General features: G+C 44.2%; 6 protein-coding genes across 6 annotated transcripts; 3 read left to right on the top strand and 3 right to left on the bottom strand.

Annotated features, from left to right (window-relative positions):
- Positions 1-930: 930 nt before the first annotated feature.
- Positions 931-1,876, bottom strand: BYT42DRAFT_609686 (uncharacterized protein; the record flags this gene model as incomplete). The annotated part of the gene is made up of 3 exons (XM_051571299.1): positions 931-1,462; positions 1,527-1,715; positions 1,779-1,876. 3 exons carry the CDS (start codon positions 1,874-1,876, stop codon positions 931-933), a joined length of 819 nt encoding a protein of 272 aa, XP_051428458.1.
- A 2,409-nt stretch (positions 1,877-4,285) lies between these two features.
- Positions 4,286-5,666, bottom strand: BYT42DRAFT_552692 (mitochondrial PGP phosphatase-domain-containing protein). The gene is made up of 6 exons (XM_051566407.1): positions 5,460-5,666; positions 5,283-5,401; positions 5,128-5,221; positions 5,014-5,040; positions 4,738-4,943; positions 4,286-4,644 (listed from the first exon to the last, which is right to left on the bottom strand). Exons 1-6 carry the CDS (start codon positions 5,650-5,652, stop codon positions 4,531-4,533), a joined length of 753 nt encoding a protein of 250 aa, XP_051428459.1. The 5' UTR covers positions 5,653-5,666; the 3' UTR covers positions 4,286-4,530.
- Positions 5,667-5,697: 31 nt separating this feature from the next.
- BYT42DRAFT_487355 (uncharacterized protein) lies at positions 5,698-7,111 on the top strand (the record flags this gene model as incomplete). The annotated part of the gene is made up of 7 exons (XM_051563794.1): positions 5,698-5,949; positions 6,049-6,279; positions 6,347-6,571; positions 6,636-6,723; positions 6,790-6,858; positions 6,925-6,980; positions 7,046-7,111. The coding sequence occupies 7 exons, from the start codon at positions 5,698-5,700 to the stop codon at positions 7,109-7,111; spliced, it is 987 nt and encodes a 328-aa protein (XP_051428460.1).
- A 752-nt stretch (positions 7,112-7,863) lies between these two features.
- On the bottom strand, positions 7,864-9,094 carry BYT42DRAFT_465195 (kinase-like domain-containing protein; the record flags this gene model as incomplete). Its single annotated transcript, XM_051563503.1, has 3 exons — positions 7,864-8,354; positions 8,443-8,607; positions 8,677-9,094. Coding segments are annotated over 3 exons (1,074 nt in total), but the record flags the coding sequence as incomplete, so codon positions are not given.
- A 683-nt stretch (positions 9,095-9,777) lies between these two features.
- BYT42DRAFT_591461 (uncharacterized protein) lies at positions 9,778-11,438 on the top strand (the record flags this gene model as incomplete). Its single annotated transcript, XM_051570541.1, has 6 exons — positions 9,778-9,783; positions 9,947-10,003; positions 10,099-10,842; positions 10,908-11,119; positions 11,191-11,268; positions 11,339-11,438. The coding sequence occupies 6 exons, from the start codon at positions 9,778-9,780 to the stop codon at positions 11,436-11,438; spliced, it is 1,197 nt and encodes a 398-aa protein (XP_051428462.1).
- Positions 11,439-12,319: 881 nt separating this feature from the next.
- On the top strand, positions 12,320-13,999 carry BYT42DRAFT_487549 (peptidase M24, structural domain-containing protein; the record flags this gene model as incomplete). Its single annotated transcript, XM_051563810.1, has 5 exons — positions 12,320-12,521; positions 12,589-13,277; positions 13,349-13,505; positions 13,566-13,608; positions 13,684-13,999. The coding sequence occupies 5 exons, from the start codon at positions 12,320-12,322 to the stop codon at positions 13,997-13,999; spliced, it is 1,407 nt and encodes a 468-aa protein (XP_051428463.1).
- Between the last annotated feature and the right edge of the window lie 574 nt (positions 14,000-14,573).

Here is a 14,573-nt window from a genome sequence, read left to right on the forward strand (position 1 = left end):
GGAAAGGAAATTTCCCATTTTTGGTGGGTTGGGGGGGGGTGTCGTTTCCCCCGCGGCAGAACGTTGTTTGGTGGGCCGCCCTGCGGATGCCCCTGAAAAATGAAAATAAAACAAATAATGAGCAAACAGTGATTTTCCAAGTATGGCAACCAATCAAACCTCAATGCAAGTTTGTCAACTTACCGAAGCAAGCGGGGCGACGTTCCTTGAACGCTTGGTTGTGAGGGGAGTGCCGGTATTGTTTTTGACACTCCCCTAGGCGGTGTTGGAGTGTGGCATCAGGTTTGGTGTCGCATTTGTGGGCGCCCTATGGCTTGCAAAGAAACATATCAGAATAAATGAAGTAATAAAATGATTTTGAATGGCATACTTACTTCATCGGGCGCCGAAAATGTAAGAGCTGCCTTGCGCAATATTGCTTGCGCCTAATGATATTGCAACGCATGCATTTGAGGGCTCATCGGCCAGCTTTGAAAAAAAAAAAAATGAGTAAACAATAGTTTTCCAAAGAGGAGGCGGCACTAGGGCCAAATCGACCTCAAGGCAAGTTTGACGACGTACCAAGCAGGACAGAAGATGTTTCTTGAGCCCTGGATTTCGCGAAAGGGGAGTTCCGATATTGTGCTTTGGCACTCCCCTATGCGGCGGGTGGATTCGGCACCGGGATTGATTGCCACATTTTCAGGCGCCTTGTTGGCTTCCAAAGAAAGACATTAGCATAAATGCAATGAGTATACTGACTTTGATTGGCGTACTTACTACTTCGAGCGCCGAAATCGCCAGAGATCTCCTTCGCGGTTCTTGCTTGCATCTAAAAATTATGTAATAAAGAGATTTGAGTGTTCATCCTCTGTTTTGGAGATTCATATTCACTTACCTTTTGGGGCCGGGGTGGATCATGAGCTGGATGGACGTCGCCCGGATGGATGTCTAATCGTCGACATCCATCCAGTCAATGAGCTCGTCGGGATGGTCGACGTCCATCCAGTCGATCATTTCCTCTTCGGTGTCGATGTCCATTGGGTCATCGACTTCTTCATCGTTCTCAACTTCTTCTGGATCGTCGAGGACATCGACACCGAAGGCTCGCAGCTCCTGTTGCTGTTGTTGTTGTTGTTGTTGGTCATCGTTGGCACCATGCACTTTTTCATATTCTTCGTCATCGTCTTCTCCGGCAAAGTAATGGATCTTCTCGGGCATTCCTTCTTCGTCTTCTTCTTCTTCTTCTTCATCATCATCGATATCGTCAAAGTAATGCTGCTTTACTCCGTCTTCAAACTGTTCGGCATTGTAATATTCTTCTTGTGCTTCTTCAACTTGTTCAATTTCTTCTTCAACGTCTCGTTCATCAAAAAATTCTTCTTCTTCTTCTTCAACGCCTCGTACATCAAAAAATTCTTCTTTTTCTCTTTCTTCTTCACCTTCTTCGTTCTCCTCCTCGTCAATGTCTCCATACTTCTTACTAAAGATATAAATACCATACATATCAGAATTCGAGCTATTAGACTTAGAAATGTGGGGCTTACATATTTTTCAATCTTTGGCCTTTATTTATCATGGCTTCGACAGCATCAGCTTCTTCCAAAAACTCGGGCATGTACTGCTTATACTTCAAAGAATCGGGACCGTAAGTGGAAATCCACTGCATTTTTTTTTCGATCTTTTCAAGAGCTTTATAGGCCGCTTTGAACGCGATGGTGAAATCTTCGTCGTCACTATTTGAAATGTTTGCTTATTAGAGATATGTGGATTGAACTGAAAAGGCACAAATAACATACGAGTGAACAGTAAGTTTTTCGAAAACTTGATTGGCAAAGAATAAGTTGGAGCGTTGATGAAGAGAAAAACCGTTAATATAACCTATCGCACAAACCATAGTATGTCTTTTGCTTTACTTACTAGCTGTGATGTTACACATTGTAAGAATCAATAAAGATAAAGGGAAAAAAGGGAAATCGTCGCCGTTTGGCTATTTCATTATGATACCCAAAAAACGAGTCACTCATGATCCGGCAACAAGAACACCCAGTTTGCCAAATTTGGACGTAATCGATTTCACAACGCATCAAAAATCTGGGCATCGTAGTTTTCCCAATTGTTCTGTAACACAAAAGTCGGTGTTTTTTGGTCACGGGGTCATGCGTGTCTCCTTTGTGTAACGTTCGTTTACCGTCGCCTAAGCTTGCCCCGATTTGGACACACTGCTTACGTTATTCTGAAACCTCATTTATGCCAGCATTCACCAAAAAAGACACGTCTAGCAAAGTCAGTTTTTCTAATGAGCTCCCGTTTCGATTGAAAAAGACGCTTAAAGTGGGAAAGCCAGAATACTTTGGGCAGGGAAACGATGATGCGTAGAAAGTGAAGTGTCAAGTTTGAAAAAAGCTATGGAAATGCCGATGTCCCCACCAGTGCGCAAAATAAAGTTTTATCGGTGGATGTGCCGACAAGAGTAATACCAGTCGAATTACGTCATGCCGATGATACCTTCCTACACGGACGGATCCGATCCCCAAGCTCCCCTTTAAGAGAATCTCTATGACAGCATAAGCAAAAGATTCACCTATCGTGTATTTACCAGGCACTAAACATAACTCCTGTATAAAAAAAAATAAACCACTGTAAAGCTGGAAATCATTTAAGCGTCATTCATGCGGCGGAACTGAAAATAAGGTCCGGAAAGTCGCGGCTTCCACAGAACATCTTTTTTTTCATATCGGACCTAAAGTTTATTTTACACATGGACCTGGATCCCAATTATTTCTATGGCTTCTTGAAACTTGACACTTTACTTTTTTCACATCGTTGTTCCCCTTGGCATCGATTATCTATGGTTTCCCACTTTCCGCGTCTTTTTACATCGAGACGGGAGCTCATTAGAAATTTGGTTTTGCTAGACGTGCCTTTTTTGGAAGTACCCATGAAACCAAATTCCCAAAATCAAAGGAAGACGGTAACCAAATTTGGGCAATCCCAGGCGGTAAATGGAGGGAACGGGGCGTTCTCGCATGAAGCTAATGACGAATTCAGTTTCAATGGAATGAAGGGAAAAAAAAAAATACACGCAAAACTTATGCAAAAAAAGTTTTTCAAACGACGATGAAAACGATGAAATGAAAAAACGAAAAAGCGCGTCGTTTTCCTTTTTTTTTTTTTTCCGTGTTTTCGTTACTCTTCTTCGCTTTTTATTCCCTCTTCTAATTTTGCTACTCCGCCAAGGCTCCTTTGATAATCTACTAATGAATCGTCTCTTTTACCATTAGATCTTTTGGAGGATGATGGATGACAGCACTTTTTCTTTACAGTAATTTACGGCTACAGTTACAGGACCTTATTTACTGATACTTGCTGTTTTTCCTTTTTATTTTTTACAATAGGTCGGCAAGGCGACATGAGCGGTCCACAAAAGAGGCGGCAAGGTGAGAGGGGAAGGGAAGGTAGCGAAAGGTAGAGAAGGGAAGGGAAGGGAAGGGAAGGGAGGGGAGGGGAGGGGAGGGGAAGCGAGGTTAGGGAAGGTAAGGTCCGGAAGTGAAATGAGGGTCGGGAAGCGAAAAAAGGGTCAGGGAAGGAACTTGTGGGAGGTAGGGTCGGGAATGGATGGGAAGGGTAGGTAGGAAGGAAGAGAGTTTAATGAGTGAAAGGCCGAGGGTAGCGAGTGAAGAGAGGATAGGGAAGGAAAGGAGCGGTAGGGAAGGGAAGGGAAGAAAGGGTAGTGAGTGAAGAGGGTAGTGAGTGAAGAGGGTAGCGAGTGAAGAGCTGGGGGTAGGGAAGGGAAGAGAGGGAAGGGAACGGCAGGAAATAGTAGGGAAGGAAGTGAAGAGAGGGTAGTGAGTGAAGTGGACAGTGGATGAAGAGTTGAGGGTAGCGAGTGAAGAGGGTAGGGAAGACAAGTGAAGAGAGCGGAGAGGGGGCAGGGTATGGAAAGGCAGGTAGGGGAGGGAAGGGTATCGAGTGAAGAGAGGATAGGGTAGGGAAGAATATAGGAAGATGGGGCTGAGGGAGGAGCAGAGGGAAAATGGAGAAAACGCACGGTGTTCACTGAATGGGTAAGTTTTCCTTTTTTATTTCTTTTTCGCTTGTTATGTGCTTGTCACCATCCATCATCCTACACTGCCGCTTGTCTACTGGTGTTCCTCGTCATTGGTTACTCGAAAATATCTTTTTGGTCGGAATATGCCTTTGGTTCAAACCCGCTCTCGCTTTAGGCATTAGGCAGCTTAATTTAGTTTATTATACCGTATTTTGTATATTGTCATCTTTCCAAATAAAAACCTCTTTTTGCCTTCACCTTCACAACGTTTATCATTTGAAGCTACACTGGACACATCGACATGGTCGAGACAAAATGTTTGTTATTCTTTATTAAAATTTGGATTCAGCGAAATTTTACGAAGCGTTCTTCATGTGGCGTCTCAAATGTGCGCACGCAAGCCCTCCAGAATATATTGGACCCTTGAACCTTGAACACATCTTTACTCGTGCCGCCAACCAACTTCGTTGCGTGGGAATTCAGTATGGTGAATGATTGGTTCAATGGATAAATGGGTTGGGGTCGTTGCCAAGCTTGGAAGTCAGTGGGTGTCGAGGAGGTTGAACGTTCCGTGCATGCAAAAAGGCAATCAAACGATGTTCCATGCGACGTAACTGAAAAATTGATGGAACGGAAAAAAAAGGTCAACAATCATAGCCCTGATCGTGTTTGGACACAGGGTATCCCTTCCCATTAGGCAAACTTACAAAGAGAGCAGGTTTGTTGTCGCCATCTTCGGTGATGACTTGGCGTGTCCAGATGGTGAGATGGCCGTTCAAGTTACCAAAGACTACATCGGTGAAAATTCGATCTCCTACCATGGCCACCTCCGAAGCTGGGATCGGTCCAAGATGCTTTGCAAGAGCCTCGCCTCCCGACGGTTTCTTTTCAGCGTGGCGTAATACGGAAACATCTAGAAGGATGCATGGCATAAAGTTACCAACACGCCCGGCAAAAATAACCGTCTTTCGAAGAGAGCTTACCCAATGATGCTTCAAGTTTGTCGGCTTGTATTGGAGAGAAGAAAAATACGTAAGACTTGGCGGCACCACCACATTGAACCATGGACTTGTCCTATTAAAAAGCTCGAGACTTATCTTTGTAATCTTTATCGTCGTTGGTGCCGGCTGAATTGGAGACGATCACGATCTTGTTTTTATCCCAGGTTTGTCTGCACTCGGCCCATGCTTTCTGTACTAGTGTATTAGTAACATGCATCTTCCATTTTCACTCTCAAAATACTCAAGCTGACCTCAAAAGGTGGATGAATATGGGGTACATAAGGTGCGGTAAGGCAATTATCCTTATCAAAGGCAATAGCTTGGATCCCTCCTTTATTTTTCAATTGGCGAAAGTCGATACTGCGGATATCTGACGCGACGTCAGGTAAAAATGATGTCCTCCATGCTGATGGTCCCCATGAACTCACCATTGACAATAATATGAGGTACTGCCAAGCTTGGATTCCAAAGCACTCGAAATGCGTTGACGATTCCGGATACGTTGATGCTCTGAACCATAATGATCTTGTGAATAGGAATCGACCGGTTTGGGCGCGCTTTTCTTGGTGCAATTGCACCACAATTTAGCAGTCCCGAGGAGAGGACGATTCGGTGCCTCATTTTTTCCTCGCTCTTTCCTCATCTCCACACACCCATTCACTCACGATGAGTTTACCTTCGTGGGCATCGGTACTCATTGCACTAGCCTCTGTGGCCGTTGTGTCGTTATCGGCCGATTTTCTCTACAATCGGTTGACGAGATCGCCTTTCAAACCGGCGGGAAAGCATTGCCTCATTACAGGAGGCAGTACCGGGCTCGGAAAAGCTTTAGCTATCGAACTTGCCAAGGCCGGAGCCGATGTCACCATTGTCGCGCGTCGAGTACCCGAGTTGGAAGCTGCTGCACAAGAAATTATGGTAAGTTGTTCTTGGCTTCTTCGTCGGATGCGGAAACCGCAGGAGAAAAAAAATTAGGCCCCTCGACTTTTTATGCGCTGACAAATTCTTGGTTCACAGGCCAACCGCAAATCCGATACACAGAAAGTCATCCACATTAGTGCTGATGTCACCTCCAAAGAAGACATTGTTCGTGCGTTTGATGAAGCGCAAGTGAAAATGGGCCGTAATCCGGATTTCATGTGTGCGTGTGCGGGCGCGGCTGTGCCAAGATTCTTTTTGGACTATTCGTTGGATGAATTTGAACGCGCGATCCAGTTGAATTATTTAGGCCAAGTCTATGCTGCTCATGTAAGTCATTATCTGGAAAAAAAATGTGTGACATGCAGCAACTGATTGCCTTTTTTTTTTACCAAAGCAAGCTGCATCTCGCATGCGAGATTCGGGTATTCAACAAGGAAAAATCGTATTTGTGTCATCCATGCTAGCCATGCTCAGCTTTGTTGGCTATGGTTCTTACTCACCTACCAAATATGCGGTGCGAGGAATTGCCGATACGTTGCGCAATGAACTCAAGAAATACAATATCGATGTGCACATATTTTTCCCTGGCGGTATCGAGTCGCCTGGATTCGATGTAGAAGTAAGCTTAGGATTCACAAGGGTCGTTCTCTCCGTATCAGAAGGCTAAATCCAGTTGTTTGTAGAATAAAACCAAACCTGACATCACCAAGGAGATTGAAGGCGCCAATACCCCGCAAAAGCCAGACGAGTGTGCTCAATCTTTGATGAAGGGTAAAACCAAGCATCAGTATCACGCCATGGAGGACTGTACTAAAAAAAACCATGTATCTACCGCAGGATTATATGCAGGTCATTACATGATCATGACGGATTTCATAAGCGAGGTTCTCAGATGCACATCCCGAGGTACGTTGGTTGCCAAAGAGTAAAAAAAAATACATGAACCGATCGATCTCATTCATCTATGCACAGGCGTGTCTCCGACCAATAACTTGGTCCTCGACTGGTGCTTGGCATTGCTTGGACAGGTAGGACAAACAGATTCAAACGCGAACGCGCCCTACATTTGTGCTGACTCGTTTGTTTGTTGCAGCCAATTGCTTCCGGTTATGCTCTTTACATGGATTACCTCGTAAAGACATATAAATCGGCCAAATAAACCCTGGATATCGTAGAGAAAAATAACTTGCTGTGGCGAATATCATATTGAGTTGTCTTTCAGAATGAGCATAGGAACAAGATGGGCGCTGCGGCCGTACAGACTGTTACCATTAAAGAAGAATAAGGCAAGTTTACTCGAGTGTTTATAAAAAAAAATTTGGTGTTGCATACAGTAAAAAGGACAGGATTCATTCGAATCGTACAAATATTGCAATGGCTCATAGAGTCATAAGGATAGCTTGGAGATGGAATTTGAATGAAAAACATAAAAAAGATTGAAGCATAAGAAGCATGGATTAGGGCGAGGGCAATTTGCCTCAAAGTTGCACAGCGTTGCATAGAAAAAGAAAAATCTCGTCATCAAAACAGTCAAGGATGGAAAAGCGGGCATCAAAAAGTGCCGCTGAGAGCACGTTCTAATTGTTGTCGAGTTTTGTTATTGCTGCAGTCCATAAATTGTCGAGCGCGATCTACAACGATGCCAGCTGTGTTACGCATGTCGTCTTCAATGGCGGTATCATCCCGAGCGAGTTCTTCCTGTTCACCAACCAGTCCGTTGCCCATGACATTGGTCGCCTCGGTGACCATGGCGCATCCTTGCTCAAAGACGCTCATAGTGGCGGACGGCATATTATAAAACCGATGATGGTCCATGATGGGCGATTTCGTGGTTAAGGTAGTAGTGGTGTAGTGACGGCGTGGTTGGTTGGAACGATCTTGGTGTGGAACGAAAGGAGGCGACGACAACGACATATTACCCATGGTTTCCTGGGCTTTGGCACGCAGTCGGAAAAATATGACCTCGTTGGCAATCATGCGACGAAGGTCCTGCTCGTCATAGCCCTGTTCAAATGAGAAATCGCATATCTTTGGCATGGGCGTTGGTACGGCCGACTGCGCGAAAATGCCAAGGTACGGATGATCCAACGCCTCGTCGGCCGTGATACGATGTGAAGGATCGAGGTCCAGCATGGTTTCTAAAAGGTCAATCCCTTCCGGAGGACATTGAGGAAACAAGGTGGAAAAGTCCACAGCGTGTTCCGGTGGCGGCTGACCATCGACCGTACACAGACCACGTAAATGGGTCTCGATGGTATCGGAAGGATCCCAGAACGAGATATCTCGAGGCAAACCTAGCATCGCGAGGATGGTGTGAAGCTGATCGACATAACTGCGTCCCTTGAACAAGACCTTGCGACCCAAAATTTCGCCAAAAATGCAACCTACCGACCATATATCAACTGAACACGTTCCCAAAAGCAGTTGGGGGAGGGAGATGGAATTAGTCATGAATTGTCTGCTTGTTTGAAGGACAATGAGAAGACCTACTGAGTTTGCTGTAATTTTGATGACTGATCATTACTTCCGGTGCACGATACCATCGCGTCGTTACATACTCTGTCATGGTGTCTGTCTCATCGGTTTCCCTGTAACTTCGTGCCATCCCAAAATCGCAAATCTTTAAATCGCAATCGCGATTCACGAGAATATTGGCTTTAGGATGCGGTTGAAAAATGAGAACTGTCAGTGAATTGCCGCGAACAAAACTATCATTGGGCTCACCTGGCTTCATATCGCGATGAATGACTTCGGCGTCGTGAATAAATTTTAAACCAGATAGCATTTGGTAAAGGAACCATTGCGCGTGGATAGGATCGAGTGGTTGTTCCGAATGAATGACATCGTGAAGGCTTGCATCCATGCAATTGAAGACGAGATAGATGTCATTAAAGTGGGCAGTGTCAACAATATCCATGTCCAAGAGATCGATGATGTGGGGATGACCATTAAAGTGTTGCAGCAGTTTGATTTCGCGCAAGCACCGTTTGGCGATCAATCGCTTGTCAAAGACTCGGCTAATCTTTTTAATGGCGCAATGGCGTTTGTTTTGAAAATCGAATGCAGAGCACACCGTGCCATAAGCGCCCGAGCCCACTTTACGAATGATACGATAACGTGTGTTCATCGTGAATGTCTGGGATTCAATTTCCACCGCGTAATAAGGCATTCTTCCAAAGAATTCACTGGAACAAACAAGGGAAAAAGCAGAAAATTTTCACGATTATATAGCCCAAGAATCCAAATGCGGCACACTGGGGTGAGGATCTTCTGCAAGCCACAAGCCTAATTTGGCATCGGGTGCTTCACACGCCATAAATGAGGCGCACTTCGGAGGAGCAAAAAATCAAAAGTCACGACCTCACGCTCATCCCGAACGTGACATTAAACTCCTATTTTTTCATGAAGGGAAAAGGACCATCCACATCAATTTCTTTCTTTTTCTTTTTTTTCATTTCTAAAAAAGGGAGATTAGTGCCGGAATACATGGTATAACGTGCAATACCTGATTTCCTCTTTTCATCGACAAAAGGGAGACCGATTTGGGATTCACGATACCATCTAAGATACGGCCTTTTCCTTTTTTCCCTTGCTTGTATTACCTAAGGAATGACAAACGACTTTTTCGGACCATCTTCCCAGTATGGTAATTCTTGGCACCTTGGTCGCCCCATCTTCATTATCCGTGAACTCGGATAATGTAAGGGAGTGCATGGGAAATGAACCGGACAACGTCTTTTGTCTATAGTATTGACATTTTTAATTTGGGTAGTTCACCGATGTAAAACCGTCGTATGCCTGTATTTCGTTTCTGCAACCATCACCATGGCGGTTGGGTGTAACTCAAACCAAAGTTTAATGCTAGTACGGTCACAGCTTTGAAAAAGCTGTCATTAAAAGCATCGCACGATGACATCCGTTCCGATATCGTTTTTCTCTTTCCTCTTCTTTGTTTACTTTTTTCTGAAACATTCAATTTGCTATGGTGAATCAGTCGCAAGTGCCTTGGGACCACGATACCCAGTTGACGATGGCTGAGCTGTTAAAGCAGGTGAGTGCGCTTTCATGTTTTCAAAGCACGCTTCTTTTTTTTTTACGGCGTTTTGACATGACATTCGCATTTTTATTTGGGGGGATCCCATATAGTCCATGTCCTCGGCTGGAGATATTTTGTCAGATGATGCATTGCATGAAAATGTTTCTACGCATTTCACAACGCTGCTTCAGCATCATCAAGGTCATCCTCGTCAAGCGGTCGGTATCTTGAATAAACTATTCTCCGCCGCGGATGAACGGATGGAATGCGACACCGACAAGCAAGTGTTGTCCCTACTTCAAACGTTCGTTTCAGGCTTCATCGCCACCGCCCTGGGTTCCCCCGAGTTGCTGCCTTCGTGCAAGCACGGCATCTCACGTGAGGAGAAAGAAGAAGAAAAGAAAGCAGATGAAGATGACAATGAACCTCGCAAGGTATCATGGGCGGCTGTGGCAGCGTTAAAGCAGAAGCACCAAAAAGTCAACGGAGAAGCGAATTCGTACACGGGTGGTGGAGCGCCTGCCACGCGACCGCATCCTCGCGGTTGGTTCCGTCATTCAACGGTGGTGGAAGAAGATGACGATCGTCAGGAACGTAGAGAGCATGAACGTATGCGACAACAGGAGCTCAGCTACCACAACCAAGACAACGACAACGACAATGATCGTTGTGATCAAGAACCAGGCACACGAGCAGTGAACAGATACCCCAAGCAGCATTCCAATGGCAACGGTCCCAAATACTACCGTCATCAACGTATTTATCCTCAGCACTTTAGACCCGAGTATCTTGCTGATATTCCCGGTGACGCTTTCTGTATGCCTCTTTTCTTCCCATCGGAGCACAGCTATCAGGTAAAACAATCCCATACTTTATTTGTTTCGGATGCGCCTTCCGAGCTGACATGAAAAGTTGGTAGATATTTATCAATGCCTTGGCTTCGGCACGTGAATCGCTGCTTGTATGTGTGTACTCATTGACGGATAATACCACCGCGGACGCTTTGATTGATGCATACAACCGTGGAGTGGACGTAAGAATTATTACCGACAACGATCAACTGGAAAACAAGGGTGCCGATGTTTTACGACTGCATCGACAGAACGGTATTCCCTTCAAAACGGATGATTCGTAAGTTGGGGGCGGAAAGCAAAAAAAAAGTCCGGAGAGAGAGACCATCAGATTCACTCGATATGAACTAGGGAGCAATTTATGCATAACAAATTTGCTGTCGTTGACCATGAGATCGTTATCACCGGAAGCTTCAACTGGTCGATCGGGTAAGCTAAGCCTCTGTGAATACGGGTGTAACCAAGAGAACCCAAAAAATTTATTTATTTTCGTTTCCAGTGCTCGCTTCAAGAATCGAGAAAACATCGTGATCACCAATTTGCCGTCTGTGGTGCGTTCCTTTGACAAGGAATTCGAACATTTGTGGCAAGTCCTTTAAGGGTGGGCCCAGACAATAACATGCCATTGTACTTGTACACTCTTGTTTCATAAACTGTACTGTTTTTTTAAAGTTGCGGATATATCACATTTTTCAATCCGTTTTGTTCAATGCGTCGAATCCCCATTGGGCCATTCACTGGGAATGATATCATAGTGGAAGGTAAAAGGGCAGTGATGGGACATCCTTTTGATCATCGTCTTCCTCCTTGTATGAAACTCTTTGATAATTTATGCATCATATTATTTCCGTTTAAAGTTTTTTATGCATCTATTGAGATTGGGACAATGTTTCTTTGTCTTATTTTTATCGCTCACTTGAAAATGGTGTTCTAGAATATCACCACTTTCCATTGTCCAATGTGCAGTTTAGGAAAACGCTTGCACAGTGTTGGTGAAGAAAGCCACTTTTCCTGATATGGGGTCTGTTCGTAACAATAAAACAAGACGCACAATGAACACAGTGGACCGTGGCATCAGCTGGTATGTGGACATTTTCGGTCAGTGATGGCATCACCTTTGCATAGTGATAATCTTTTTATTTTCGTGCATTCTAGCTTGTGCAACGGTTGTAGCACTCCCAAAGTAGACTGAATAGCCGAATTATCCGTTTTCATCTTCATCATTGTGTTCCTACTCATGAGCCTTTCGGTGCAAGTTATTGTTTTAGTGCCATCATCAGATGTAAATCCACTATCTATTTAAAAATGTAAAAACTTGTAATATGATTTCATTCAAATCTGTCCCTTTCCCTTTTTCCATCCCACTCTTCTATTTTTTTTTCTTCTCCCTCTCTCAACGATCTGTTGATTTAACCCCTACATATTACTTTTTTCTTATTATATCTATTCTCGTTCCATTTCATTTCAGAGAGAGCGAAACATGTCACCTCATCCGCTTGCCTATTGTTTCAGTCCTGAGAAACTGCCTACCAAACAGCATTGTCTCAAGGTGAAGAAACTCTTAAAACTTGACATTACCGAAAAGTGCATCATCTACCATCGAGGAGCGGTGGAATCATTACGGGATGGCACAGATCTCGAGTTGGATTTTCGCCAGAGTAGTCATTTCTTTTACCTCACAGGTACGGCTAACCAAAACGGCAGTGTCGAAATTGATTATTTCGAAGATTCTCATTTGTGTCCATTCAGGTGTAGAGGAGCCGGGATTTCATACGGTGATGGATCTTTGCACCAATACGGTATACTTGATTCCTCCTACAATATCCGATGCCGACAGTATATGGAAAGGGCCAGGCGAGACCCCAAGGGAACTATTGCAAAAATACGATGTGGATGAAATCGTGTCGGAATCCATGTTGCCCAATTTACTCCAAGATCTCAATCCACAGACCGTGTACATTCTGCATAAAACTGATACCACCATGCTCGATCGTGCCAGAATCGACTCCAATCGATGGAATACCACCGCCTTGAAACTGGCCCTGGATGAATCGCGGCTCAAAAAGTTCCCCTGGGAAATTGATTTGATTAGGGAAGCCACGCGCGTCTCATCCGAAGCACATCGAGTGCTTATGCAACATGTGCGCCCGGGCCAGTCTGAGCAGCATTTGGAAGCTTTATTCCGCTGGACTTGTGCACAGAGTAACTTACCGAAACAAGCTTACTTGCCTATTGTGGCATCCGGATCACGTGCAGCGATTATTCACTACAGTCGGAACAACCATCCCATCCCCATCTCGGAGCATACACTCGTCCTTGTAGATGCTGGAGCCGAAAAACGGTGCTACGGCAGTGATATTACCCGTACATTCCCAGCTACAGGCAAATTTTCACCCGAAGCAAGAACGATCTATGACATTGTCTTGTCCATGCAAACGGTAACGTTGGAAACAAAAACGAGACAGTGCAAATGAAAATACTTATTTTCTAAGTGAACACGATCGAATAGATTGCACTGTCCAATTTAAAGCCCGGCGTTATGTGGACCGATATTCAAAATCTGGTGCAAGAAGTCCTGTGTCGAGAGCTTGTGCGCATCGGCATTTTGATAGGCGATGAAGAAGAAATCCTCTGTAGAAATATTCCGTCTGCCTTTTCCTTACACGGTAAGTTTCCCACCTTATTCTCGTCAATCGGTTAGCTTACTATATTTTGAAATGGGATAGGTCTTGGACATTCACTGGGTTTAGACGTTCATGATGTTGGTGGGTGAGTACTGTATTAGAAAAATCAAGATCTCCTTTACATGTGATATTTTCAACTGATATTAATGATCTAATCTAGGCGAGCCTATACCTATTGCGAAGGAGAATACGTATCCCAATTCTTGTCCAATCGACCTATTGAGGCGAACATGGTTCTCACTGTTGAACCAGGGCTCTACTTTCATCCCACGATCATAACGGCTTGGACAGAGCATCCTGATTTACAAAAGTACTTTAATATGGAAAAGTTACATCGGTACAGTGTCGTTGGTGGTGTGCGGATCGAGGATACAGTGGTCATCACTGAAGATGGCTACGAGAATTTAACAACGGCACCCAAAACGATCAAAGACATTGAATCCTTGATGGCCTCCGGCCCCAGATCTACACTTTAATGTTGTTCTCGCTCCCTATCATCTCTTATGATCCGACTATTGTATATGGCATAGATGTTTTTTTCATTCATAATTATTTACTCGTTATTCCCTTTATCATCATTTAAGAAAAAAGGAACCGCGTACAAAACTAGCATCCTTGTAGCATATCATTCTCATTAAAGTAAAATTTCATGGATCCAAGTATTTATACACAATGAACCTAAACAGTTAAATCTTTGGGAAATTAGCGATTTGTAAATCACATAATCTACACTAAGTTATCAGGACCTGTTAAGCCTTTTTCTTTTATCTGTCAACCATGCCTCGCTGCCCACTTTCACGATAATAGGCGAAACAATCAGCAGCAAGATGCCGTTTGCGCCAGTTGTGGTCAAACAGCGTGTCTTTCGAATAAAAATGTGAGTAGAGCTCTTTTTGAAGAAAAGTGGTTGATGATACGACTGGCGTTCTTCTGTAGCATCATTCAATTTGTTTTCTTTTGTCAGTTATACTGTATATGCCCTTTGATTCTCTTCATTTTATGATGATCGAGAGATCGGTGTTCATCTTTTTTTTTTCCGATACACCATTT

This window comes from Radiomyces spectabilis (genome assembly GCF_025331425.1).
Source record: "Radiomyces spectabilis strain NRRL 2753 chromosome Unknown BYT42scaffold_1, whole genome shotgun sequence".
NCBI lineage: Eukaryota > Fungi > Mucoromycota > Mucoromycetes > Mucorales > Radiomycetaceae > Radiomyces > Radiomyces spectabilis.

What these genes read in the sequence shown, in the direction of transcription:
- BYT42DRAFT_552692 (XM_051566407.1), bottom strand. Translation starts at nt 5,652, where the DNA reads ATGAGGCACCGAATCGTCCTCTCCTCGGGACTGCTAAATTGTGGTGCA. An exon ending in ACCTCATATTATTGTCAATG is followed by an intron (nt 5,402 to 5,459) that starts GTGAGTTCATGG and finishes ACGTCGCGTCAG; the next exon opens with ATATCCGCAGTATCGACTTT. An exon ending in CAAACTTGAAGCATCATTGG is followed by an intron (nt 4,944 to 5,013) that starts GTAAGCTCTCTT and finishes GCATCCTTCTAG; the next exon opens with ATGTTTCCGTATTACGCCAC.